The sequence below is a fragment of the Chelonia mydas genome, chromosome 12, assembly GCF_015237465.2.
Source record: "Chelonia mydas isolate rCheMyd1 chromosome 12, rCheMyd1.pri.v2, whole genome shotgun sequence".
NCBI lineage: Eukaryota > Metazoa > Chordata > Testudines > Cheloniidae > Chelonia > Chelonia mydas.
In genome coordinates this window covers 5,572,315-5,598,906 of record NC_051252.2, presented here as the reverse complement: position 1 = coordinate 5,598,906, position 26,592 = coordinate 5,572,315, and the positions used below count along the sequence as shown (strand labels likewise).

At 42.8% G+C, this 26,592-nt stretch overlaps 1 protein-coding gene across 5 annotated transcripts in view; it reads right to left on the bottom strand.

The window, feature by feature from the left end:
• The window catches only part of LRRC36 (leucine rich repeat containing 36), a 40,462-nt gene that overhangs the window by 5,527 nt on the left and 8,343 nt on the right, over nt 1-26,592 (bottom strand). For 4 of the 5 annotated variants that reach the window (XM_043526240.1, XM_043526238.1, XM_043526242.1 and 1 more), the window contains 9 exons: nt 24,341-24,440; nt 20,164-20,255; nt 19,357-19,502; nt 18,206-18,257; nt 14,818-15,285; nt 8,594-8,892; nt 5,718-5,883; nt 3,706-3,872; nt 1,471-1,585 (listed from right to left, as the gene is read on the bottom strand). In XM_043526240.1, coding sequence (XP_043382175.1) covers nt 1,471-1,585; nt 3,706-3,872; nt 5,718-5,883; nt 8,594-8,892; nt 14,818-15,285; nt 18,206-18,257; nt 19,357-19,502; nt 20,164-20,255; nt 24,341-24,440 — 1,605 coding nt within the window. The remainder of the gene's footprint in view (nt 1-1,470; nt 1,586-3,705; nt 3,873-5,717; nt 5,884-8,593; nt 8,893-14,817; nt 15,286-18,205; nt 18,258-19,356; nt 19,503-20,163; nt 20,256-24,340; nt 24,441-26,592) is intronic. The other variant, XM_043526239.1, reaches the window with a different exon arrangement.

Below are 26,592 nucleotides of genomic sequence, written 5' to 3'. Positions count from 1 at the left end.
ACTAGTACAAGATAAGATAGTTTGACAACATAATGAATAGGGATGTTTTGTCCAAGATATCAGGAACAAGGGGAGGGTAACACCCAACTTCCACATTTCATGGCATTTGTTTATGTTAGTTTGGTTTTTTTAGCCTATAAATGTTGGGGGACTTTGCCTTGATTCTTTGTTCAGCTGAGGTGGCAGCAGAACGTCCAGTTGCTGACTGAGCTGTTCCTTGACCCAGGGCACTTGTGTTAGCGTACCTGTAACCACTGAGCCAGGGCCCTAGGACTGTGTCTTGATGGCAATAAACCTGGCCGAGTGCCTTTGTCACTGAACCATGCCTGTGGTCTGTCTTTGAGTAACAGTGCAGCGTTAGGTCAGCAGGCTGCCATATCTGCTAATAACATTGAACTTCAAGGACAGAAGCACTGAGCAGCTTAAACAGGGCTACCGAGGCAACAATATTCCAGCCCCCAGCACTTAACCACGCTGGGTAGTACTATCAAGATCTGCTGAACCATCTCTCTGCGCAGAGCTGGGAAAGCACACGGAAAGCTCACACAAACACGCAAGCCAATTGACAATACTCTATCGCTAAAGAGTTAAAGGGTGGAAACAAAATGAATACACCTCATCATGGGTTCATGTAAAATAGATCTTATGAAATGAACTCGATATACTTTGACAAGATTTAAAGTCCAATTGTTAAGGGTAATTGTGTTGATAAATGAATTTTAATATGGCCAAGTTCAAGATGCTACATCTAGGAACAAAAAATGTAGGCCACAGAATGGGTGACTGTATTCTAGAAAGCAATGACCCTGAAATTAATTAAAAGCCATTGATGGACCTGTCCTCCATGAATTTATCTAGTTCTTTTTTGAACCCTGTTATGGTCTTGGCCTTCACAACATTCTCTGGCAAGGAGTTCCACCTTTTTCTTGTTTTATTATAAGTGCTGTGTGGTATACAGGAACAGTGATTTAAGGTAAAATTAGTAAACTACTCCTTGGGAGGAGAAGATCTGGGACTCCTGTGAGTAGCCTGTGGCAGGGGCTGGTTATCAGAGGGGAATGTTTCAAGAGGACTTGGGGACTGGAGTGCACCTCTTGTTAACCTGCAAGATGAAGCCAGGACTGGCATAGCCCAGGGGAGAATGCTTGAGTGTCTGAAAGGCTGGTGCTGTTAGGGAGCTAACACCCAGTTACCACAAGCAAGACTCCCTCAGGCTAGAGGCAGGGGTGTAACAGTGACTCAGAGTCCTGGGCACCCCGAGAACCATCACAACACCACTAATTAGATGCTACAGCCTTTCTGGCGGAAAACGGATCCTTCAATTCTCAGGGTATTAGTTTTGAGCAGCACTTGGACTTATTTCTAACTCTTCTGAGCTGCAATAACACCACTTACCAGCAAGGAGAAAAGAGTAATTCAGACACAATCATATTACATAAAATAAGCCAAAACCAAGCCTTGTGAACCTACCGTAAGTGAGTGAGTGAGTCCCACTGAAGCAGTAATTAGAAGCAGCAGTGTAGTCCACTTCCTGTAATTGGGAAGATGACACATGGCTCTCCTCCTGCCCCTTGGCTTGCTGCTGCTTCACACAGTCCAGTATTTGACAAAACAGAACAAAAAAGGTTGAAAAATCAAAACGTTAAGAGAAATTAAATGTTTTCCTACAGTCTGATCCAATGTCCACCAAAGCCAATAGGTTTCAGAAGGGTAGCTGTATTAGTCTGTATCAGCAAAAACAACGAGGAGTCCTTGTGGCACCTTAGAGACTAACAAATTTATCTGGGCATAAGCTTTCATGGGCTAGAACCCACTTCATCAGATGCATGGAGTGGAAAATACAGTAGGCAGGTATAATACACAGCACATGAAAAGCTGAGAGTTGTCTTACCGAGTGGGGGGTCAGTACTAACGAGGCCAATTCAATTAGGGTGGATGTGACCCATTTCCAACAGTTGACAAGAAGGTGTGAATATCAACAGAGGAAAAATTACTTTTTGTAGCGACCCAGACACTCCCAGTCTTTATTGAGGCTTAATTTGATGGTGTCCAGTTTGCAAATTAATTCCAGTTCTGCAGTTTCTCATTGACGTCTGTTTTTGAAGTTTTTTTGTTGAAGAATTGCCACTTTTAAGTCTGGAATTAATTAGCAAACTGGACACCATCAAATTAGGCCTCAGTAAAGACTGGGAGTGGATGGGTCACTACAAAAAGTAATGTTCCCTCTGATACTCACACCTTCTTGTCCACCGTTGGGAATGGCCCACATCCACCATGACTGAATTGGCCTCGTTGGCACTATAAAAAGTAATTTCCTCTCTGCTGATATTCACCCCTTCTTGTCAACTGTATTTTCCACTCTACACATCTGATGAAGTGGGTTCTAGCCCACGAAAGCTTGTGCCCAAATAAATGTGTTAGTCGCTAAGGTGCCACAAGGACTCCTCATCGTCAAAGCCAAGAGGAGTCTTCCCACTGGTTCTGATGGTCAGTATATCAGGCCCTTTGTGCAGTGATGCATGCAAATGCGTGCAGTGCCGCCGTGCTCTTCCCCAAAGCCAGCGCACCTCGCCTTTTAAAGACTTGGCTGAAATGCATTCTGAAAGAAAAACGGTGCTCTCAGCCGTTAACAGAGGGTGGGGAAGTTCTGCCATTTCCAAATACTTTAAAAACCAATAAAATAGAAAAGGCACTTAAGGGACACTGGCAGGTAGTTCAAGGTTTGTCAGGAACTGGATTTAAACAGAAATGTTTTTCTATACGTTGTTTAAAGGATTTAACTGAAAACAGGTTTTAACTTTGGATGTAAACATTTCCCCTGCAGTGGCTGCAACCTGAACACTGAGCATGGGGATAGGAAGTCCAGCCCTGCCTGACTGACCCTGTGCTTTGGGCCAGTCACAAAACCTCTCTGCCCCACTTTCTCCTTCTGTAACAGGGTGTAAACTTGCTCAGAGGGATGAGGTCTGGACTGATGTTTGTAGACTGCTCTGAAGATGAAAATTGCTATGTAAAGTGATGGCTATTCATGCACTGCTGCAAAAGAAGCAGAAAATGAAACCATCTAGCTACAAAGGTAAAAGTGACTAGTCTATTTCCACTGGTCACACTGCGTGAAGCGCAGAAACCAGGCAAACTGCATACATGATAAATTATTATTTTTAATTCTTTCATTTTTAATAATCTGGAGGAAGATTTTCCAGGCATGAAAGGCAGATGGGAGCTGAGTGCCTAGCTACTTTGTGTGCCTCTGAAAATTTGCCCCCTGAAATGGTGTTAGTGACCTAGATCACGGATGATTTTTAATATACATCTTCCCCCGACAATGTCCCTTTATTACATATTAACATGTTACACTGCAAATCAAATGCAATACCATGAAACTCTCGAACCACCAGAGGCACAGCCAAGACAAGTGCGCTCACAAGGCACTGTCAGTAAAAAAGTGCTCCCATTTGACACTTTCACTGCACTGATACTTCCCAGGAGGTCTAGTCTGATGACAGTACGGTGGGACTCAAGGAATACAAATCCCACTTGAATGCAGACAAAAAGGCAATTTGTGGGTCATTTACACCTCTTTGTAATTAGCTGTAGTGATTATCAGTTTTGGATTTTTATGTTACAAGGAAGTTTTCCTTACTGAAAAGTTCATCCCCTTGTTTCAATATGACATAGGCATGGGAAGGAAAGGAAAACACATACCAAAGCCATGTTTGCTCTGTCAAACGGCTCAGCATACTTCAGCTGGGTCCTTTGAAGTCTGGGAGCATTTCCAGCTAAGACTGATGGGCTATCCCCACCTGGTAGGTGAACATCCTTCTGTGGAGGGGTAGAGGCCATAAGGTACAAAAGCAAATCTTGAGCTGGAGCTACAGAAAAACATATGGGTTGGAAAAGCAGAGTCTGAAGAATAGAGCACTGGTTTCATGTTTAGTGACAGTATCAATAGCATTAGGTGGGAAACGGTTTTTCCCATATGGGGAAACTTTCAAGATTTTGAAAAATTTTCCTGCCTTGAATCAGGAGGAAAAGTCAATCTCAAATTTTCAGACTGAAAATCTCCCCCAGAAATAAATTGGTTCCTGTTTGTTTCAATAATTTCAAACTATTTTATTTAGATTTCAACCATTTTTGTTTGAACATCTTTTTTTACTTAAATTTTGAAGAGTACTTAGTTTATAGTATTTTGAAACCAAAAATCATTTTGAACCAAAACCTGGAACTTTTTCATTTAGAAAATGTCAATGTCCCATTTTGACAAATTGGAAACATTTTCCCCTCCAAACATTAACAAAATGGCGATTTTGTGATAGAAAAATGCTTAGTTGAGAAATTCCTGACCAGCTCTAAGTATCAAGACACCTGGGCACTTAACAGTACCACAGCTTTAGAAAAGGCATGGATTCTAAAACGCTGGACAGTTTAGCTCTGACATACTGGTTGGTCCCTAAGGACTAGATTCACAGAGGAGCTTAAGAAGGGTGACTCTGAGCATTGTCACACCTTATTTTCAGGTGACTGGAAAATCACTGGGATTCCCAAAGCCTGAGTTCAGCACCCAGGTTCCCTATACAATGAATGTCCCAGGCCCCGCCCCCCCAGGGACAGCCCTGGCCCTGGAATTTCTGTCAGCAGGCCTGGCTCTGTGTGGCCAAGATCCCTTACTGCAGTTGCATGCCATCTCTCTTGGTCTCCAACCTTTCTCTCAGTCCAGGAGCTGCTGCTGCCTCGTGACTCGGCCCTTTGGCCAGGTCCCTGTGCAGTTTCTCCTTCTGGGGTGGGTATCAAAGTCCCTTCTCACCAGCACTCTCACGCCGTCTTTCCTTGATGCCACTTCCCCCGTGGCAGGTAGGGGAACCCAGGCCTGCCCTCTCCACTCAGCCTATATCACCCTCTTTTGCTGCTTAGTTGGCTGATTGGGCCTGTCTGGCCTAATTCAGCCCTCTCAGAACCAGTGTGGGGAGTGCACCCCATCACAGACCCCAGTCTGGTAGGTGAGGTCTGAGCATGCTTACCAGATCCGGCTCTGCAAGCGAGTTAGGTAGAAGAACCCCTCTCTTCCCCCAGCTCATGCATCATACTGTGGCTTAGGCTTCCACATGTCTGGCATGTGGCTGTAGTGCGAGTGCACAGAGGTAGAAACATACGCACCTAGGGAACTCTTACTGCAAAAATATAGGTGCTGAGTGATTTTTAGGAGCCTACAGGGTTTGGGAGCAGTTGAGTACCAGTTTTGTGAATCCCCATGGGGCCCGATTCTTGGATTTGGATGCCTAAAGTGGTCGTTAGCTCCTTTTGTGAATCTAGCCCTAGATTTATTGCAGCTTTTCTTGACTTGCATTTCTACTATGCACTACACCTGCACAGCATATACTATGCAGCAATTGTAAGGAAAACCACACCTCAGAGTCCCAGAAAACACTACTTACTGCTCAGCAATGTATGAAAAATTATCATATCTTAAGAGAATTCTCCAGAACGTAAGGGGGAGCTACCACTTTGTAACAGGACGGGACTGCAGGAAAAGTTACACTTTGAGCCAGAAATTGCACCAAGTGAAATGCAAAAGAGTTAGAATAACTTCCCATCCACAAATTCCAATTGGGAGCAAGCAGTTTGATGTTTAAGCCAAAGAATTTCAGGTTGCCTGGGAGGATAGGTACAGTAGAGACAAAAACAGACTTAAGACTATTCATTCAAATGAAATAACTTACCAAGAAAATTCTTGTTGAGGAGGAGGGACCCAGCTCCATCCCAGTAACGATCTACCAGCTCCAGGAGCTGCTGTAGGACAACTGCAATATGTGATGCTTTCTCAGTCCTTTTGGGACTTGGACTTTCTGTGAAACTCGTATCATTGCTCAAATCACTGGGGACAGACTAAGGAGAAAAAGGCAAAACAAACTGTTTATTTTTCCAGTAGATTTGCAGTAGATTTGCAAATTATGCAGTAGATTTGCAAATTTGCAGTAGATTTGCAAGCACCTAACTTACGTGCATAAACCAGGTATTTGTGCTTGTATATTTCCAACTGGCACAGAACTAGCCAGGTGCACAGGAAGATACATTCTCACACAAATCAGGTAAGCTGGGGCGCCTGAATTTACATGCACAATTGCATGAGGTTAATTTTGTAAAGGCCACATGTACATAAAGATACATACAATCTAAATAAATCACATAGGGCTTTAAAAACGTAAAGAAAAGAGAATTTTTCCTCTCTTTATATTAAGGACATAAAACCTCTTTGAAGTCGTATGCTGCACATAGGTACTACAAGTAAGATGGGTACTAAGAGAGATACCAGAAGAGACTACTGGGACCATGTAGCTTCTCCTCCTGTATATCACAAGATAGAGAATTTCACACTGTAATTCATTCATCATCTCAAGAGCATATGTTTTAGAAAGACATCTGATCTTGATTTAAAGATTTCAAGTGCTGGACAATCCAACACATTCCTTGGGAAGCTGTTCCAATGGTTAATTACACTTGTTCAAAATTAGTGTCTTATTTTCAAGTTGAATTTGTCTCACTTCAACTTCCAGCCATTGGTTTCTACTTGATTAACAAAGGGGTCTCCACTATTTGCCTTCTCATTTAGGAATTTACAGATCATAATCTAGTAGCCTCCTAATCTTTTTCATAAACTAAATAGTCTGAGCTCCGTAAGTCTCTCATTTCCTGTATCTGAATCAGTGTCTTGGTTCTTCTGAGCCCTTTCCAATTTTTCAACATCCCTTTTAAACTGTGGACACTAGAACTGGACCCAGTGTGTGAAATCCTGGCTCCACTGAAGCCGATAGTAGTTCTGCCATTTACTTAAATGAAGCCAGAACTTCACACAGATTTCCAGTAATGGTCTCACTAAGGCCTCCTACAGAGCTAATATAATCTTCCTACTCAGCATTTCTCTCTCTCTATGTCAAACAATTGCATTTGCCCTCTTACAGCATCGCACTGGGAGCTCATGTACAGTTGGTTTCCATCAGCCATGACCCTTAAATCCTTTTCAGAGTCACTGTTTTCCAGGACACAGTCCCCCAACCTGCAAGTGTGACCTTTGTCCCTACCTGTCTGACCTTGTGTTTGGCCATATTACAACATATGTTTGGCTATGCCCCATTTACCAAGTGACCCAGACTGCTCATTACTAATTATCATTAATGATCACCCAAGCAATATTTGTGTCACCTACATGCTTTGTAAACAATGGTTTTATATTTCCTTTCAAGAGCCCTGAGACATGGAAGAATTCCCAGCCTGTTCTCTTAGAACCTGAGAAAATTTACCATGGGGCACATTCACCACTGCATCATGTGACCCGCTGGTATAATTCCATTGGCTTCCATGGAATTATATGAGTATAATGCGGTGGCAAATTAGTCCCAGTGTTAAGGTACATGGAACTAAGAGGACACAAGAAAGTAGACACAGGCCAAAGCATTAAAGGCTAGATCCTCAGGAATTCACAAAATGCATACAGTCGGAATCAGGACTAGTGTACAATGCTGGCATAAAGTCCCTGCTTGTGTTGTTCTGATTCCTAGTTTTAAGGCCAGGAGAGACCACTAGATCATCTGGTCTGGCCTCCTGTATATCACAGACCATTACATTGCACCAAGCTACCCCATACTGAGCCCAGTAACTTAGGTTTGGCTAAAGCAGATCTTCCACAACGGCCTCCAGTTTGGATTTGAGACATCAAGAGATGGAGAGTCGACCATCTCCCTTGGAAGTTTGTTCCAACAGTTAACCACCTTCACTGCTAAAAAATTGTGCCTAATTTCTAACTTGAGTGTGTCTGACTTCAGCTTCCAGCCACTGGTTCTTGTTCTGCCTTTCTCTGCTAGACAGAAGAACCCTTTAGTACCCAGTATATATCTGGTGCTACTCTGTGCATGCCCTCCACTGTGTATGTTATATTACAGCAGCCTGAGGGCTGCACATGTAATGCCTGCCTGTAAGAGCCACAAGAGCAGCAGGCTTAGGACAGCTAGTATGGTGCAATGCCATCACAACCACTCCTCCTTTTTGGTAGCCCTGTCCCCTTCTCATCTACACTTACAACGAAGAGGACATGTGATGTACAGCCTCTCAGACGGCTGTAGACCACTGCACGTTCACACTTGTGCTTGGGTGATAATCCCCAAACCACGTAGACAAGGTTTGTGTCCAATCTACATGGCCATTGTGGTGCAAAGTGGGCACAATAACTCCATCTCTAAGACTGGACATTCCATATTAATGTGATCCCAGTGCTGCTAGGTTTGGACCCCCAAGTCTGCAAGATCCTGGATTCAAAATTCAGTGCTGCCAGGTAGTGTCAGAGGAGGATCTATTGCTTACTCAAGTTGGGGTACTGTTTTCTTAGAGTACCTTTTGTATGTTATTTTACGTAACCCATTATAAGTAGCATTCTACAGTTTTGTAGTATTTAGAATAATCATACAAAAACATAGCCACACCATAGCTTTTAGAATCATTTTCTGTTACAAACAGGCATATTATAATGAGATGCCAATATAAATCTCCATTAATAGCAAATGCATTTCTGTACAGCAAAGAGGCTAAATAGCAAGACACTTGCCTCCTTATTTGACTCTTTAAAACAATGCTGAGGGGACAGTGATGAATGCAGTCTGTCACTTTGTTTATACCCCATTCTAGAAGGGCTCAAGCACCTGTTAGCTGCCGATTCGCTGTCTTTCCTAGGCATTGCAGATGGGAATGTTTTTCTCATTGTTGCTGGCTGTGACTGCTCAAGCAACGCTTCAGCTGATAAAGGTTGATGCCTTGATGTTAAATCACTGAAGCTGGTAGATAATGTAGAAAAACGAGTGGCTAACAGAGCAGGCTCGCTGGTTAGGTGTGTATTGGTGTTCAGATCTAGGGGAAGGAAAACAGGAATGCAGATTAACCTTCTCAGACATTTTTATCCTCCTTTCCCCCGTGTATCTTTCTGTGCTCTCCGCTAAGCAGTAACTCACATTTACTTGTCAGTAAAGGAAGGACTACGATTCTAACATAAAGTGTCAAGGGGGTCATTCATATAAAACAACAACAAAAAAATCCCAAACAAACCAAAAACAAACCCAAAACACTGAGTGACTGTGTTTCTGGGAAGGGCATAGCATGGGAACAGCTCGGGCAATGGATAGTTGTAGGCCAGGTTGAGTGAATATGTCCAGGCCTGCCAAATGACCAATGATCTGCAATGTGACTGTTGAATCAACATTTTTACACTATATCAGAAATAATCTAATTAAACAAATATTAATTCAATTTTAGGCAAAATGTGGGAGATGCATCACTTTGCAGACATCTTGTCTGAAAGGAGGGTGTAGTCTTATGAGGTTAAGTGTGGAAAAGAGAGATGGATCTACATGAAAACATTTGATAGATATGTTCCCTTAAAAAACCGTCCTAGTAAGTTTAGTCAATGGAGATTGATTATGCTTCAAATTCTCGCCTCCACCCCCTTCAGTCACAGGAAGCACTGTATACACAAGCTGTAAATGAAACAAGCAATGCAAGAATTCCTAGTTAGGTACACAACACTGTAAAGGAACTCGACATAAAAGATTAATAATTGGAAACAAAAGAATTTTGTTATCCCCTCCTTGTAAGTTGTTTAAAGGTACAAGACCAGGTAGCTGGTTATCCCCCCCCATTGTTTGCTTTTGCAATGAAGCCATCTGCAACAAATGTGAGAAACAGTCCCATGGTAAAGGGCATCAAAATGCCTTCTGGATGAGAACACCAAATAGCTTTGTACGTGCTGACAAGGTCTTGTTTTTGCAGGCACCAGAAACCCTGTTAAAAATTATAGAACAATTGACTTTGGAATGTGGGCAGGTATCAGGGCTTCCACATGAACTATAAAAAATCTGATATGGTAGGAATTACTATTCCCCAAAGGGTCAAACCAAACTGTTGTCAGCTACCTGCATTTAAACGGGTAAAGGAATCTTTAAAATATTTAAATATATTGTGGAGAAATATAAAGGGCATTACTGTCCAACGTGGAATAAAATAATAAAAGACTGGGAGGAATGGAAGAAATATGACATTTCTTGGCTAGGTAGTGTTGTACGGGGACGCTTTGGCAAACCAGTACAGTGCCTGAAACCACTATGGCTTATTGCTAAAAGCAGCCAAGTCAGCAGGCTGTAAATTAGCCAAGTCAGCAGGCTTAGCTTAACCAAGGCAGGAGGGGAGGGGGTTTTTTTGGGTGCCACAGAAAGGGCAGCTTGACCCCACGTCCTTCCTGATAAGAATTATGTTGAAATTGCTGATACATGTATCTTAGAAGAGCAGGATGTGCCCCAGGAATGTCTATTGGGGCCTCAAGGTTGCAAACTCTGGAAAAACCCACACCTGGTTAATCGATAATCAGAAGTAACCTCTTGCTTGACCATTGAAACTGCTTACTTAACAAGTTTGCTTTAAGGGACATGTCATTCTATTACTAATGTATAAATAAGGAGAAAAAGTTTGAGGTAGGGGGACTCTTCAGGACTGGACTCTCTCTCTCTCTGGATGCATCTTGTGTTTCCCAGCGGCAGACGGGCTGCCGCTGTGCCACTCGAGAGCCACACTCAGCTTTGGTAATTATCAAGGGTTGGGGGTGTTTTACTAACCTCTTGCGGACGTGTGTATAAGTGCTTGAGACTAAGTAAAGTTTAGCTTTAAGTGAAAGCACTCTGGTGTTGTCCGGTTTGTGCCAACCATCTATCGGTCGGACGGCCGCGTCTTCCGATTTATTTCCTGACACCACCTCACACAGAGTAAAAGTTACCAAGAGCTTTGGGTTGAAAGAACCCCGGGTAACAGTGTAGCCATAATTGTCTTCTTGTCATGTCCTCATACTACTTCCCACCACATCCATGCACATGTGACTGCTGATCACTGCACTCTGCCAGATCACCAGAAGAGCATTTATTCTCAAGCCACTGACATTACAGGAGATGCTTCATATTTTAAGGCTCTCTGCTACAGTCATAGGTATAGGGGCCAGAAAGATATAGCCCCAGTTGAGCATCACATTTTGTAATTTAAAGTCATTTATGCTCATAGGAAGTGGGATAAACGATTGACAAATAGCAGGGTAGGAGATGATTGCATGCTAGGGACTGGTCGTCTGTCCTCGACCATCGTGTCAAGGTGCTTGACTGGAAAAACCAGCTTGCCAAGAAGTAGTGGCGGCTGCAGAAGATGGGGGAGGAGGTGGATGCATCTTGTAATTTCTGCTCTTCTGTCTGGACAGGTCCTGGATACAAGGCATAAAAGCTGGATACCAGTGAGGATGCTGAGAGTGATACCGCTTTGTTTTTGTTGCTGGCATACAGATGCCCAGAGACTTAAGTGTTGCCCTTAAATATTTTAGGCTACACAGCCTATCATCTGTTTTGCCTGAAAACAGCAAAGGACCCTTAGACGGGAGGCCTTAAATGGGCTGTTGAGTTGAACCTCTGGAGGACGGGAGCCATGAACACCTCTCCATATCAATGGCCATAGCCTGAGCAGCAGAGTTATCCCCATCTAGACTGGCCTGGAGAGCCATCCTGGCCACTAATTTGCCCTCATCCACTGTTGCAGCAGACTCCTGTTTCACCTCATCCAGTAGCCTGTTCTTCACCCTTAAAACATTTCCCACAAGGTAAAATCATAATGACCCAGCACAGCCTGCTGGTTTGCAATCCTAAATTGTAAACTTCCTGTGGAATAATTTTTTCTTTCAAATAGACCCAATTTTTTTTGCCTCTTTTCCTTTGAGCACTGATGTCTGGTGGTGCACACTCTCTCTCATTAGTAGCAGAGACAACTAGGCAGCCTCAAGGGATATGGATCATCCTCTTAAACAGTTCTTGATGAGCCTTGTAGTCATGGGGTAGGGGAGAAGTATTATCCAGTTGTGACAGAATAGACACCCTTGTATTCACACCCTACACACGACTGTAATAAGCATTATACAAAATATGCCTTGTAAGGTATCATTTGAACACTCAATTTGCTGATCAGTATTCTCCTGGTAAAATGTGTGGCACCATTGAATGTGAATTTATAAGATTCCTCTGAATGGTGTTATTAACAGAAGATCCAAACCCCACAACACTGTCCAAACAGAAGTTGGCAAACAGGACTGTCCTAAACAAAGGAACATGTGCTCTGCTGAATTTGCATTTAAGCAGTAAACAGAGCCATCAAGCAGGAAGGGAAGACAAAGGAAGTTCAAACAGGTGAAAAAAACAGCAGGGATCATCCTTCCACACAAACTCTTTGGCTCCTGGTTCTCAGCTGGAAATGTTTTTCGAGAGGGGGACTGAAACTATAAACAGGAGGGACTAACACCCTAAGGCAACCCCCTCTCTCTCCCTGCCAATCGCATTAATTACACCTGAAGAGACAAAGGAAGCAGGTGTTGGACTCTGGGGGCGGGACCCTGATTTGAGAATCTGGTCAGTAATCTTAGAATGTGCTGGAAGCATGTGGTGAGAAACTTTGCTTGAATCTAATATAGTTTGGTAAGTTAGGAATTATTAAGCCTTTTTTCTGTATTTTTCTTGTAACCATTTCTGACTTTTATGCCTCATTACTTGTATTCACTTAAACCCTCTCTTTGTAGTTGATAAACTTGTTTTATTGTTTTAGCTAATCCAGTGTGTTTAAATTGAAGGGTCTGGGAAACTCCATTTGGGGTAACAAATTGGTGCACTTAAAGGAATAATGGATTCAATATATTTGCGCTGCCCAGGAGAGGGCTGGGCAGTACAGGAGATAGGTTTCTGGAGCCGACTGGGCGCTCCCCAGGCAGATTGGGCAGCACAGCTCCGAGCAGCACCCCTGAAGCGCTTATGCCTCTCCCCTGAAAGAGCTCGGCACCAGCCAGCGACACCCCCAGGGCCGTCCCCTGCCCGCGTAGCCTGGCTGCCATGAGGTGCTACCAGATGCCCTTACTCGCCGCTGCCCTGGCGCTCCTGACTCTGCTGCTGCTCCTGAGGAGCCAGGTCAGTGGTGCTGGGCTCCTTTGGGGAAGGGGCAAGAGCATATCAGGGGTGCAGCTCGGAGCTGTGCCACTCACCATGCCTGGGGAGTGTCTGGCTGTGCAGAGGCAGCCCGGCTCAGGGAGCAGGGCAGGGAGGGAGGCTGGGCAGCACCCCTGCTCCCACAGTGTGGAGAGCCTGGGGCCCGAGCAGCTCCCAATCCACCGGTTCATGGAAGGATGCAATGATTTCAAACTGTGGGGTTCATCCCACAGTTTGAATACCTCAGTGCTAAATGGAAGGCAGAAATGTGAGTGGGCGCATGACCCCATGTGCTCCCCCAAGCGTCACCTCTGGGGGGCACAAATATGCTTGCTCGCCCCAGGTGCTAAAATGCCTAGTTATGTCTTTGATCAAATTAATGTATTTGTTTATTGTTAGAAGGTAAGCTTTGTATTGCACGTTATTGGAAAGGTGTGACCCCTCCCACTACTGGAGCTGTGGTACAGCACAATATGGACTGTCCTTGTAATGGAAAAGCTTTCACATCAAGTACAAAGGAGAAGCACCAAAAAGAGTATAGGTATTTAGAAATTTGATCACGCTTTTTAGTGCGGAGGAGGGCTCCTTAGCTAAGAAGCCAGAATCTTTAGCCGGCCTCTTTGAATATTAACCTGCTCCTGAATAAATAACGTATCATGCAGCATGTTACCATTTTATTGTAACTTTGCCTTAATAAAAAAGAGAACAAAAGAAATCCACCTGTGCTAGTATATTAGGAATCTAAAAGAGGCTTCAATCTAAATGAGCTTGCGTTCAGAGCTCTGCAACTAGTCAAATATGGACCCCTCAACAGACCTAGAGTCAGCCCATGACACAGGTGGATAGAGAATGGTAAAAACAAGGTCCTGTCTACTCCACAAATAAAATTGTCAGGGAGTCTGGTTAAAACTGGATTTTTTCTTAACATGGTTCCAACTCGTAATGTACCTTGGCCCTTCGCTGTGTTTGTCCAGATCAGGCTTTACTCTGATTATGAGATTCCTCTGCTATCTGGAACTATATTTGCAATCAGCTTAGGGGACAACTGAGTTATAATCATGCTCCCTGACAGGGTTTTATCAAATGCCCCAACAGCTATGTGGGTGAAGCCAGACAATCACTACGCTCTCAAATGAACTCACACAGAAAAGTGATAGAAGACAAACACACCATATCACCCCTGGGCAAACACTTTTCACAAAATGATCACTCCATACCCGATCTTTCAATACTCATCCTCAAGGGAAACCTACACAACATCTTCAAAAGGTGAGCCTGGGAACTGAAGTTCATGCTGCTAGACATTAAAAGCCATGGATTTAACAGGGACACTGGTTTCACGGCTCATTACAAAAACCTGTAATACACACCTGCTAGCTAAACTTTAATGGCCCACTTCAAACTCTTTTTATACAAACAAGCTAACCCTTATTGCCTACTCTATCTCCAGTGACTTCCTACAACGCGTTACCTCTTATGCTTAACTATCTGTCCCAACTTGTATTTCACTCAAACAATCTGATTTCTTTCCTCAGATCGAAGAAGAGTTTTGTGTAGTTTGAAATCTTGTATCTTCCACCAGCAAAGCTGGTCCAATAAAAGATTACCTCACCTTCCTTGTCTCTCTCATATCCTGGAACGAACATGGCTTTTATTTGTAGGTTAGCCAGGGCCTAAAATTCATTTAGTGGCCACAAAAGTAGGAATGGCAGTAAATACAATCCTCCCTGCCATGGCCTGAACCTCTCAAAAGTAAAACCATTAAGACAAGTAAGTATGTCTTTACCTGAATTGAGTTTTAAGAGGCTTCGAGTGCTATTGTCCATCTCAGTGTGCTGTGTCAGTAGATCACTACTAGTGGACTGTGAAGTTGTCTTAATTTCATTAGCAGGGCTTACACTGTAATCTCTGAAATTTGTACTTCTCTTATCTTTTTGAAGTCTCTTAAAGTCCTTGTTCTGAGGGGTGGAGGAAAGGTAGAGGTGGTCATAACTATCTAGACCAGTATCTCTGTGTGACTTGTATGGGTTCGTTTTGTTGGTGTCACTCAAATGCAGTTTCTTGGTTGAAGAAATGTCCTGGTTAAGGTAATAAATATTAGGTTTTTCTATTACGTCCTTCTCAAGAGAGAAGTCTAAGGAATCGTTTTCTGAAAAAGTAACCCGAAATCCTCCTCTTGTGAGTCCGGCTCTTATTTTGTCTGGGGAGCGCAGGGATGAACGCATTTGTGGTGGTGATGGAAGGGATCTGTATTCTGGCAAAAAACAAGCACAAACATAGGAGTTAAAAATTGTGAAAACTGCAAAACATTCACCTAAAGTTATTTTTATTCATATTCCAACTTCCCACTTAAGTTGCCTGCATTTGTAAGCCTCCTATGAAGAACTGGCCCCCACAGAAAGAAATCATAAGAAAGCAGGCACCTGAATGTAACATGTCTTATGTTGTACACACTTATGAAATCATACATTAGAGATGGAAAAGGTCCATTAGATCTCAGCTATCCCTTCTCCTACAAGAACCAATTCAGGATTATTTCTTACAACATATTCCCCAGTGCTTGAAAAATTCCGGTATTAAATGTCTCAAATGATGGGGCTTCCACCATTTCTCTTAAGCCCCACATTTAGATGACCTGTCACCATTCACAATCATGTTCTTTTTGTGATGTTCATTGCCCCCCAAAATCTCCAACAACTTTCAAACAGTGGAAATTCAAAGAGAGTAACATACTTCTCTAGTGGACTTTGCAAGATCCAGTGCTAATGGTTTTGAAGTTTTAACTCTTTTGCTGCGACAAGTAAAAGGTGTGAGAGCTGGGAGCCTGTGCAGTGAGGAGACATTGGTGAGCTGGCAGGGGACCTATGATGGATCATGCCCAGCTGGACCAACCACTATCAACCTCTGCAGTTGTGCTTGTGAGCAGAGAGCAAAGCAGTACTTGTGAAAATCCTGCAGCAGGAAAATCCAGTCCTTGCTCTTCTGAGCTAGAGACAACACCAGCAGGAGGTGCTGGATATAGCCTAGCACAATTCCTGATGGGAAGACAACTCAGAACTGCTGTTCCAACTCTTGATTATCATACACATTGTAAGGAGAGTGATCACTTTAGATAAGCTATTACCAACAGGAGAGTGGGTTTGTGGGGGGGGGGGGGGGGGGGGGGGGGGAGGGAGGGAAGAAAACCTGGATTTGTGCTGGAAATGGCCCAACTTGATTATCGTACACATTGTAAGGAGAGTGATCACTTTAGATAAGCTATTACCAGCAGGAGAGTGGGGTGGGGGGAGAGAAAACCTTTTGTAGTGGTAAACACCCATTTTTTCATGCTTTGTGTGTATAAAAAGATCTTCTATGCTTTCCACAGTATGCATCCGATGAAGTGAGCTGTAGCTCAAGAAAGCTTATGCTCAAATAAATTGGTTAGTCTCTAAGGTGCCACAAGTACTCCTTTTCTTTTTGTTCCAACTCTGGAAAAGAATCTATCTCCAAAGTGGCCAGACACAAAGAGTAGCTAAATCAGAAAAAAGGCAAAAACAGCTTATGAAAACTTTTACAATCAGGTAGACCAGGCAGTTCTCTAAAACCTGGTGACCACGCTTATGTCAAATTGGATAGCCAACTACAGCAATAATAAAGAAAAATAATTCAGTGCTCAAATCATGTGCAGGGCTGGCCCTACACCAAATGGCACCCCAGGCAAGGAACGTCTTTGGCACCCCCCGTCATTTGTTAAACTTTTGAATACCTTATTTTTTATTGCATTTGTAGCCCATTTGATTATTTTGATGAACGATTTGCACACATGATTTATCCGTCATATAAGACAATACATTTGCACATTAGGCTAGGATCTGTAAAGTTGTATTTATTCATGCTAATAACAAAAACGGCACCCGGTGCCCCCTCAACCCGAGCACCCCAGACAGTTGTCTCCGTCTCCTGCCTCTAAATCCGGCCCTGATCATATGTGACTGAGACCAACAGTGGAGAGTTCAACAGAAGCTATCAACATCTACAGTTTGTTCCTCAGAAAGAGCAATCCGAGCAAAATTTACACGTGACAGATGCAGAAGAAGATTCAAGAATTCCAAACCGACCTCTGCCGGTCGTTGCAACTAATGGACTGCCAGATGATCAAGTTGTTATATATTGTTACTAGTGTAATTAGAAAACCAGAACAGAGAGAGTACCAATTCAGAGATACTTAACACATTGATCTGTACTGAACTTTAAAGATAGGGTGATAGTGTACGTTTTGTAAATGGTAGGAATGTAAACCTTAGGAGATGTAATGGAATGCTTAACTGTATTATACTGATGTAACAGAAGGGTAGCCATGTTAGTTTGGATCTGTGAAAGCGGCAAAGAGTCCAGTGGCACCTTATAGACTAACAGATGTATTGGAGCATAAGCTTTCGTGGGTGAATACCCACTTCGTCAGATGCATGTAGTGGAAATTTCCAGAGGCATGTATAAATATGCAAGCAAGAATCAGGCTAGGGATAACGAGGCTAGTTCAATCAGGGAGGATGAGGCCCTCTTCTAGCAGTTGAGGTGACTGTATTATACTGTTCAACCACTAGATGGTGCTAAAAGAAAAGGAGTACTTGTGGCACCTTAGAGACTAACAAATTGTAATATACCTTATTTAAGCTAACCTCTGCCATACCGGATAGAACAGTAAAGGAGACTACAGTGAACATACGTGTGTATCACTGAGCAGGAAGCTCTGTGGCCAGTCCATACCTGGTACAAAATCCTGACCTGTTTGTAGCAGCCCTTCGGCCTATCGTGTACAGGAAATACATGACAACTATACTCAGAGCACCACTTCTACTGGTACAGTCAATTAATAGATTCAGAGATTCCAAGGCCATAAGCGACCACTGTGATCATCTAGTCTGATATCCTGTATGGCACAGGCCATAGGATTTCCTGGAATTCATTCCTGTTTGTACAAGAGCAGATCTTTTAGAAAAGCATCCAATCTGGATTTAAAATTTGCCTATGATAGAGAATCTACCACAAGCAGAGGTAAATTGTTCCAATGTTAATATTAGATTCAGTAGTGCAGCAGGATGAATTTGAAAAAGAATTACAGGATTATTATTGGTATAGGAAAGAATTAAAAGTCCCACTGTTGAAAGAAAATTGAAGATTGAAAGATTTACCATCTTCCAGATGACTGTGATTCAGCAACTGTTTTCCTGCCACTTCTTCCAGCTGAAAAATATTTGAAACATCAAATCATGCACTTCGTACTGACAAACAAAAGGGTCCGAGTCATCCACTTATTAAAAGAAAATTTGAAAATGTGAAGCCATGGGCTTGTCTAGCCCTTGTGCTCCCTGAGTGAAAGGATTGCAACTGTGCCCATCCTGTCCAGGCTACAAGACAGAGAGACTTTCTATGGCTACAGATGGCAACACTGATAACAAATTAGGTGCAGAACACAAGAGTGCAGGCTTGAACACAAATTTAAAAGAAGCTTTTCAAACATGAAGTCACTAGCACCAAGAATTCAAACCCACAGTACGTCTGCGTCATTAGAAGTCTGCATTAAGGTTAAGAATTAAACACAAACATCAGGACAATCAAAAGTAAAGATTCCCACACCCAGGGAACTAGGTCACGCTGCATATCTGAAGTAGTCTATATACCCATTTATGATTTTAAGCTGACAGTTGTAGGTACAATGAATCAGAGTATAGCCTCAGTTCAAGTAGCCCAAAGAGGATGGAAAATAGAGTTTCCCCTTGTGGATGGGAGTCCCCAGGCGGTGGTGGCAAGCCAGTGTGGGGGTACACTGTCCACTCCTGCCAATATGGAGCGTATGGGGAGAGCTAACGGCATGGCTAGAGCATGTGCCACATCGTCAATTTGGGGCTGTTATTACCACGTTAGAGCAAGCCATTCAGTGTGCCCTGGGACCAAGCTATCTATGCTGCCCCCATGTGTACCAACTGCAGTTCTGGGACATCTGAGCTGGCCTAATATGTGGGCAACTTATTGTAGCTGTAGGAACCATAGTTATGAATTTCTTGACTATTGTGCATTTCAATTCCCAATCTTAAGGCTCTATTCATAAAGATTTTTGCACTGAACTTAATGTGCCTTTTAAATGATGTTAAAGTAAAAGGAAAAAGCTAAACTGAACTATGCTATCCAGCCAATCTGCGCTCATATTACATACAACTGCTAAGGAAGGAAGGAGAAAAAAAATTAAAGCATCACCAAAAATAGATACAAGTCACTTAAAAGAAGAGCAGGCAATGTGCAAGCATATTGTTAGTGCTTAAACAACAACTCAAGAGTGTCTTACTTGTGTTCCCAGTGTGTTGCTGCATTGTTTATTCTCTCTGGCTGAGCTGCTGGCCTGTACTGCAGAAGCAGATGAAGTGTTTATTGAGGAATCCTTTGCTTCGCATTTTAACAGAAGTTTATGAGTTAACTGCTTTTGGCTTGACTCTGTTAAAGAGAAAATAATTAGAAGCCATGACTCAACATTGCAGAGGTAACTAGAAAGCGGTTGCTTTATTATGGGAGAAGCGTTGATTCTCAGAAAGAACTACCTGATCATTTGCAATTTTCAAAAGCTCTCCCTAAAAAACATGCACCGTGCACATTGTGCACTCACTAATGTCTGGGCCTTGCAGGATGATTATTAAAGAGTAAGAGAGCTCAAAAAGGGGGCTAAAGGTCCTTGAAGCCCAGAGCAGCCCGTGACCAAAAAGGAAATGAAAATGGTTGGGAGTGCATTCTTTTTTAATACCTTTCAGCCTCATATTTGGGCTCACAACGGGACACCCCCAGGACCCCAACAATCACTCCTTTACAGCAGATTCCAACCTAGCAGCATGGGGGATGCACAAAGCCCAGAGTGTGGATCTACACAGCCAAATCTCAAAGGCAGTGCACTTTAGTTTTGGTACATGGACTGTAGTCAGTAGCTTGAACTTTTTCCTTTTAAAGAGATGCTAATTACTGAGTGATTTCTAAAATTAGTTAGAACAAAACATGAGGCTACGCTTCCTCCTGTATTTTCAATACCTGCGTATTTCCAACCCTTGTATACAGGCCTACTATACATCTTTGTATTTGCTACATTAATTGGTAAGAAGCAACTTACCAGTTTGATTTCTGCTGCTATCAATATCTAAACTAGATACTGAAGAAGTCCCTTTATCTACTGCATAGTTCTTCACTGTATTCTCCCTACAGCTGCAACAGAAAAGAGATTTACCAGGGTTAGATGTGGAGTAATATGAGTAACAGCGGCAGAATCAAGCCCTGCGACTGTACCCAAATGTAATAGAATTTTAGTACCCTGTTTACACTCCTTTTCTTCCTCAAAATGTCATTTCCTACCAGTTACATTTTACAAAGAATACCCCCACCCTCTGGATGCAAGTACAGACAAGAAAAATATGACTGGTTTAAAAGGCATGCCATAGATACCAAAAGTTTCTGATCTACCACTTTCTCTTCTACCAAAAAGAACAGAAGTACTTGTGGCGCCTTAGAGACTAACAAATTTATTTGAGCATAAGGTTTCGTGGGCTACAGCCCACTTCATCAGATGCATGCGGTGGAAAATATAGTAGGACAATTTTATATACACAGAAAACGTGAAACAATGGGTATTACCATGCACACTATAATGAGAGTGATCAGTTACGGTGAGCTGTTATCAGCAGGAGAGAAAAAAAAACCAGCCTTTTGTAGTGATAATGAAGATGGGCCATTTCCAGCAGTTGACAAGAAGGTGAGGAACAGTAGGAGGGAAAAATAAACATGGGGAAATAGTTTTACTTTGTGTAATGTCCCATCCACTTCCAGTCTTTATTCAAGCCTAATTTAATGGTTTCCAGTTTGCAAATTAATTCCAATTCAGCAGTCTCTCATTGGAGTCTGTTTTTGAAGTTTTTTTGTTGTAATATTGCGACTTTTAGGTCTGTAATTGAGTGACCAGGGAGATTGAAGTGTTCTCTGACTGGTTTTTGAATGTTATAATTCTTGACGTCTGATTTGTGTCCATTTATTCTTTTACGTAGAGAGTGTCCAGTTTGACCAATGTACATGGCAGAGGGGCATTGCTGGCACATGATGGCATATAGCACATTGGTAGATGTGCAGGTGAACAAGCCTCTGATAGTGTGGCTGATGTGATTAGGCCCTATGATGGTGTCCCCTGAATAGATATGTGGACACAGTTGGCAACAGGCTTTGCTGCAAAGTAAACCACTGTCTATCCCAGCATAGAAGAGTGACGATTTTCTTAGGGCTGTTCTACTCAAACATTTAGCTCATGGCAATCTGAGGTGTAAATCTATCTCCGCACACTAACTGTTTCTTAGAGTGCTTTGATCCAGTCCCGTTTCAAAGTGGGGTAGATCAAAGCACACTAAGGAACTGTTAGTGTGCATCAGCAGGGTCCACAAACAGTTCCTTAGTGTGCTTTCATCTACCCTGCTTTGCAACGGGACTCAGTCAAAGTGTACTAAGAAACTGTTAACGCTTGTCTACAAAGTGCACTAGTGTACACCAGCTGGGGTATAAATTCTAGCACATACAAGCATATTGCATACTAACTGGCTACATGGACCCTCCTGGCAGGCACTACACATTCCCTAAGTGCACACGGATGTAGGACTGTTCGAAATGGGATGATATCATCATGCACTAGGGAACTTTTAGTGAGTGCCATCAGGGTCCACATGGCCAGTTAACGTGCGACACTATGGTGGACACTAGAATTCACACCCCAGCTAGTGCACTTTAAAGCACCACATAGACAAGCCCTCAGTGTGCATCAGCAGGGTCCATATGGAAAGTTAGTGTGTGGCAGGTTAGCATGGGGTAGATTCATATTCCAGCTTGCTGTGAACTAAATGGTCATGTACACAAGCCCTTACATTAACTTAAAATGGATTCAGATCGGATGGTCTAATCTTGCTTCCTTTGAAGACAATGGTAAAATGGCCAGTCCTGGAAGTGGCTGAGATCCCTAATTTTCCCCTGAAGACAATGGGAGTTGGGGAACAATCATCACTGTTCAGGAGGCACTGAGAACCTCATGGGATGGGGATCACAATGGGTTTAGTCAGAGACAGGGCAGAAAAATATGCTGAATATATCTCAGGGTTCAGGCACTTTACCCTCTCTCTATACTGTTTCAGCTATGTAAATGCGATCAATATTTTGTTGAAATATTTGTAAAGAGTTACTGGTATGTAAACAGATTTTCAAGACTTGTATATGCCAATCTGGAACAGAGCCCTTTGCAGCATTTAAAATATTGTTGATTGTTACTTTGGTGAAGCAAGGCGAGAGAAGTACTATGACTTATGCTGTATGTTGAGTGGAAAAAGGAAATCCCTAGCACTGTTGTATTTGGGTCTTTTAGGGAAGTTGGGCTACAGACAGAGTTACTTTATACCGGTGAAAACTCAGTGGCCATGTTGTATAAAATTACAACCACTGAACAGACTGGTCTTTGTGCTTGAGTCTTTGGCTTTAATAAGATGAATATTCAACGGTTATACTGCAGCTGAGAACAATGGGAAGCAGCGGCCATTATTGCTAAGGGCAATCTAACTTTCTTCCTTATAAGACCTGGGGAAATGGCAACTAATTATTTGAGGGCAGTCTGAGGCAACAAGCCTACAGAGAACAATGGGAGATGGGAGCCATTTTGTAAGTGGACAATTCTTTGTGAGTGTCTCCGAAAGAGAAGATTCATTGACCGAGTCTCTGCTGACAGATACATTTCCTTCTATGAAAAATGGAGAAAAATTCCCTTAACCCAACATATCCCCCCCGAAAACTACCTGTTGTCTCAGATACGCTCAAATTTTTCCTCACAAGTTTTGTGTAGATAGTCAACATTGGTTTAAAGATGCACCCTAGGCCGGATTTTCAGACGTGTTCTGCACTCACAACTGGCACCCGATTTTCAGAAGTGCTCAGTGGCCAGCAGCTCCCAGTGAGAACAGTAGGAGCAGTTAGGTCCTGAGGTCTTTTGCAAATGTGGCCCATCAACAATAAAGAGTTAAAATCCCTGCCAAATTTTAGCCAGAGATTAATTCCAAAAACACTTGCATTAGAAATTTATGATAAGAAGCTAAAAAACCTACAAAAAAAAATTAAAAGGACATGAATTATCATGGTGTAAAATTTCCCACAGAAAGGCAACTACACGTAGAGACAAACAGAAATAGAGCCCCCATTTTAAACCTATTTTAGCATGGAATTGCATCTATTGAGACATGACAAGCACTTGCATGTCTGGTGTTAATAAGATATTCTCAAAACACTGCTGGCCCAATTTTTAAAAGAGCTCAGGTCCTGTTTAGGCACCCAGCTGAAGCAGCCAGATTTTCAAAAGTAGAAAATCTTGCCACTTGAGTTAGGCACCTAAAAGGAATCTGGGCTCTTTTCAAAAGCTTGCCTTTTATATTCAGAGAAATTATATACTTCTGTGTGCCAGTTAATCATGTTGCATGTTGCCTTTGGTAGCATAACCCAAAGCAATATATTTTGTAAGTACAGGTACAACTTATGGTGCTGTAAAGAACTGAAACAATTTAGAGAAAACTTGAGTTGAATAATACAAAACCCTATGAATTAGCAAATTGACACAGAGCAAAGAAAGACAGATTTCCCAGTGACATAGCTAAGGTGTGTTCCATAATATTCCTTTCCGTTGTAGTGCTTAGTCATTTTTTAGATAATCAGAGTTGAACAGATTTTAGGCAGAACAGTAAAGTACCAATCATTTTTTACAGCCCTTGATTTCTACAGGAGATAATTCCAAGGGATAGTAACTATTTACCATCAGGGCCAAACTGAAGTCAGTTGAGTGGCATCTCCTTACCCAAGCTGAATTTGGCCCAGAGACTCATAGGGTATGTCTACACAGGGATAAAAGACCCTCAGCACAGCTGTGGCTGGCCAGGGTCAGCTGACTCGGGCTCATGGTGCTAAAAATTGCTGCATAGACATTCGGGCTCAGGGGAGCCCGAGCTCTGGGATTCTCCACCCTCGCAGAGTCCCAGAGCTCAGGCTCCAGCCTAAGCCCAAATGTCTGTACAGCAATTTTTCAGCCCCGAAGCCAAAGCCCCACGAGCCTGAGTCAGTTGACCCAAGTCAGCCGTGGGTTTTTTATCCCTGGGTAGACATACCCATAGATTCCTGATGGCAGGGGGTTTGTTATATTTATTTCCAGGGACTTTGTCTACCTGGCAAAGGAACATCAAATCACTATGTAGGGCACTATCAATTAAACACAAAACAAACATTCTTACCTTACGCTTTCTTTTTCAGAAAATAAACAATCCTCTTTTCTCTTTAGGCCAAAATGCAGCATGGCAGATTTTCTTTCACTCTCCCTCACTATTCTGTCATCTAAAAAGAGGAAAGATTAGTTGAACATTTCTAGATTTCCTTTTGCGTATAAGCACACTAGCGTTACAGTGTAGCCTGGACGTCTGTTATCACAAGTGTAAGCAAAAACAGACTCTCTTAACTGCCACAGCAACAGCCTGTATACTGCATAACCACAACTTGGGGAAGTAAAATATTAACAATTAAAGCCTTTCTCACACCAGGTGAAATTCCATTAATGATTAGAAAACTGACAACATATTAACCTAACCAAAGAAAAAGATATATGTAACCCCATTTGGAATGTATGGGATACGCTCACAGTGCAGCTGCTAATATTATTACAAAAGTATTTCCATATGAATATTCAGCGTATCACTTTATTAGCAAGTTAATTCAAAATCAGAAGGGAATTAATTTCTAAGATTCTGATAAATTGCTTTATCACCCATTGCCCAAATGTGTGCATTTAGTGTCATCAAGAAACATAAGATGAACGCTTTGAATTTTTTTTGTTTGAGGGAGTGGTAGCACCTGTTTAAATGAAGATTACACAAACAACTCCACTCTATCCCCCCTCCCCCTTTCAACTGCTTATGCCTTTCTTAAACTTTCACTTTTCAGGCTGTAATTTTCAGACATTACACTAACGTGTGCTATCTACACTTACGATAGCTCTGCCAAGCTGGCCTAGCTCGAGTAAAAGGAGCCACACGGCAAAGTAACACTCCAGTTGCTGTGTCCACATAGCTGGAGCTTCACTCACTCATGTGTGGCACTAAAGATTTGTCTACGTGGTGCGGTAATGCACTCTACGGAGGTGTGATTTCTAAAGCGCACTAACATGTAGTGCATTAATTGAGCGGCACAAACCCTGCTGGGGCGCTTTAACGTAGTGCTGTCTGAAATAGTATTACGTTAAGATGCATTCTGGAACTTTTAGTGTGCATCTGCGTCATCTACACAGATCAGTTGATGCACAACACATTAGCGCGCTTTAGAAATCACAACCCCGTAGAGTGCATCACTCCACCAGGTAGTCAAGCCCTTAGACAGCTGGGGCCATATCCCATGGTTCTTTGCACTGCAGTAAGCTGAGGGTGGTGGTTTTGGCACAGGGACAAAAACCTGTGGCTAGAGGGGTGTTTGTAGGGCTAAGGGCAGAACATTTGAAGGGGAGGCTACTGGAAGAGTTAGAACACAAGCAGGGGGGCCTAACAGCCTCCAGCCTTTTGGAGTGAAAGTTCTATCGACACAAGACTGAAAGAAGTTACAGTCTGCTCCCCTTCCTGTCACTGGGTGTGCTGTCTCCAGATCACATTCTGTGACTAGTAAACAGTGAGATCTCACCTTTCCCTGTGTCAGAGTTCAAGGCTGAAACATGGAGATCTCTGACTAAACACTACATTAGCTGCTGGGACTCTCAGCAGTGTTCTGGACTGGGGCTGTGGGTAAGTAATACAACGTGTGCTGTGCACATTACTAGCACTTTGGGTGCTTCTATAGCTCAGAAATACCCAGGAATGTTTTGCCCATAATTCTGAAATTATCACCTCATTATCACTTCATTCATTCAGAAATTTATATCAGCACACATGAGCAGGCACCCCTCCATGATAAACAATCAGCAGGTCTGAAGAAGTCAAAATGCAAGTGTCTCAAGCCACTGAAAGGTCCACCAATGGAACCCCTGTTCCTCAGCAAAACTCCAATCCCTGTTATGTTAAGCCAAAGATTTTCAAATGGCTGTCCAATTCAATAAGTCTTTTAGTCTATGTCATGAAGCTTTCCAGACTCTGGCTCTGGCTGACCACTGGAGGGAAAAGGCCCAGAGGCGTGGCTCTCCACGGAGAACACCCCCCTGCCCACCACAGACAGTCTAACCCAAGGATCCAAGAAGATTGTAACTCCTGCAATAGGATATATTAGAGAGAGAACACCCAGATGGGAGAGTCCCATTCAGGGCTTTAAAGACCATAACTAACACCCTGAATTGCACTCAAAGAAGAATCCGATATCCCAGTACAGAGCACTGGTGTTACATGCTCATAGCAGCTCACCCTCCTTAAGAAGTGAGTTACACAGGATTCTGCACCAGTTGGAATCTTCAGGTGTTTTTCAAGGACAGCCAGAAGTAGAGCACATTTTCGTAACTTGGCTAGGCACGCGGTGA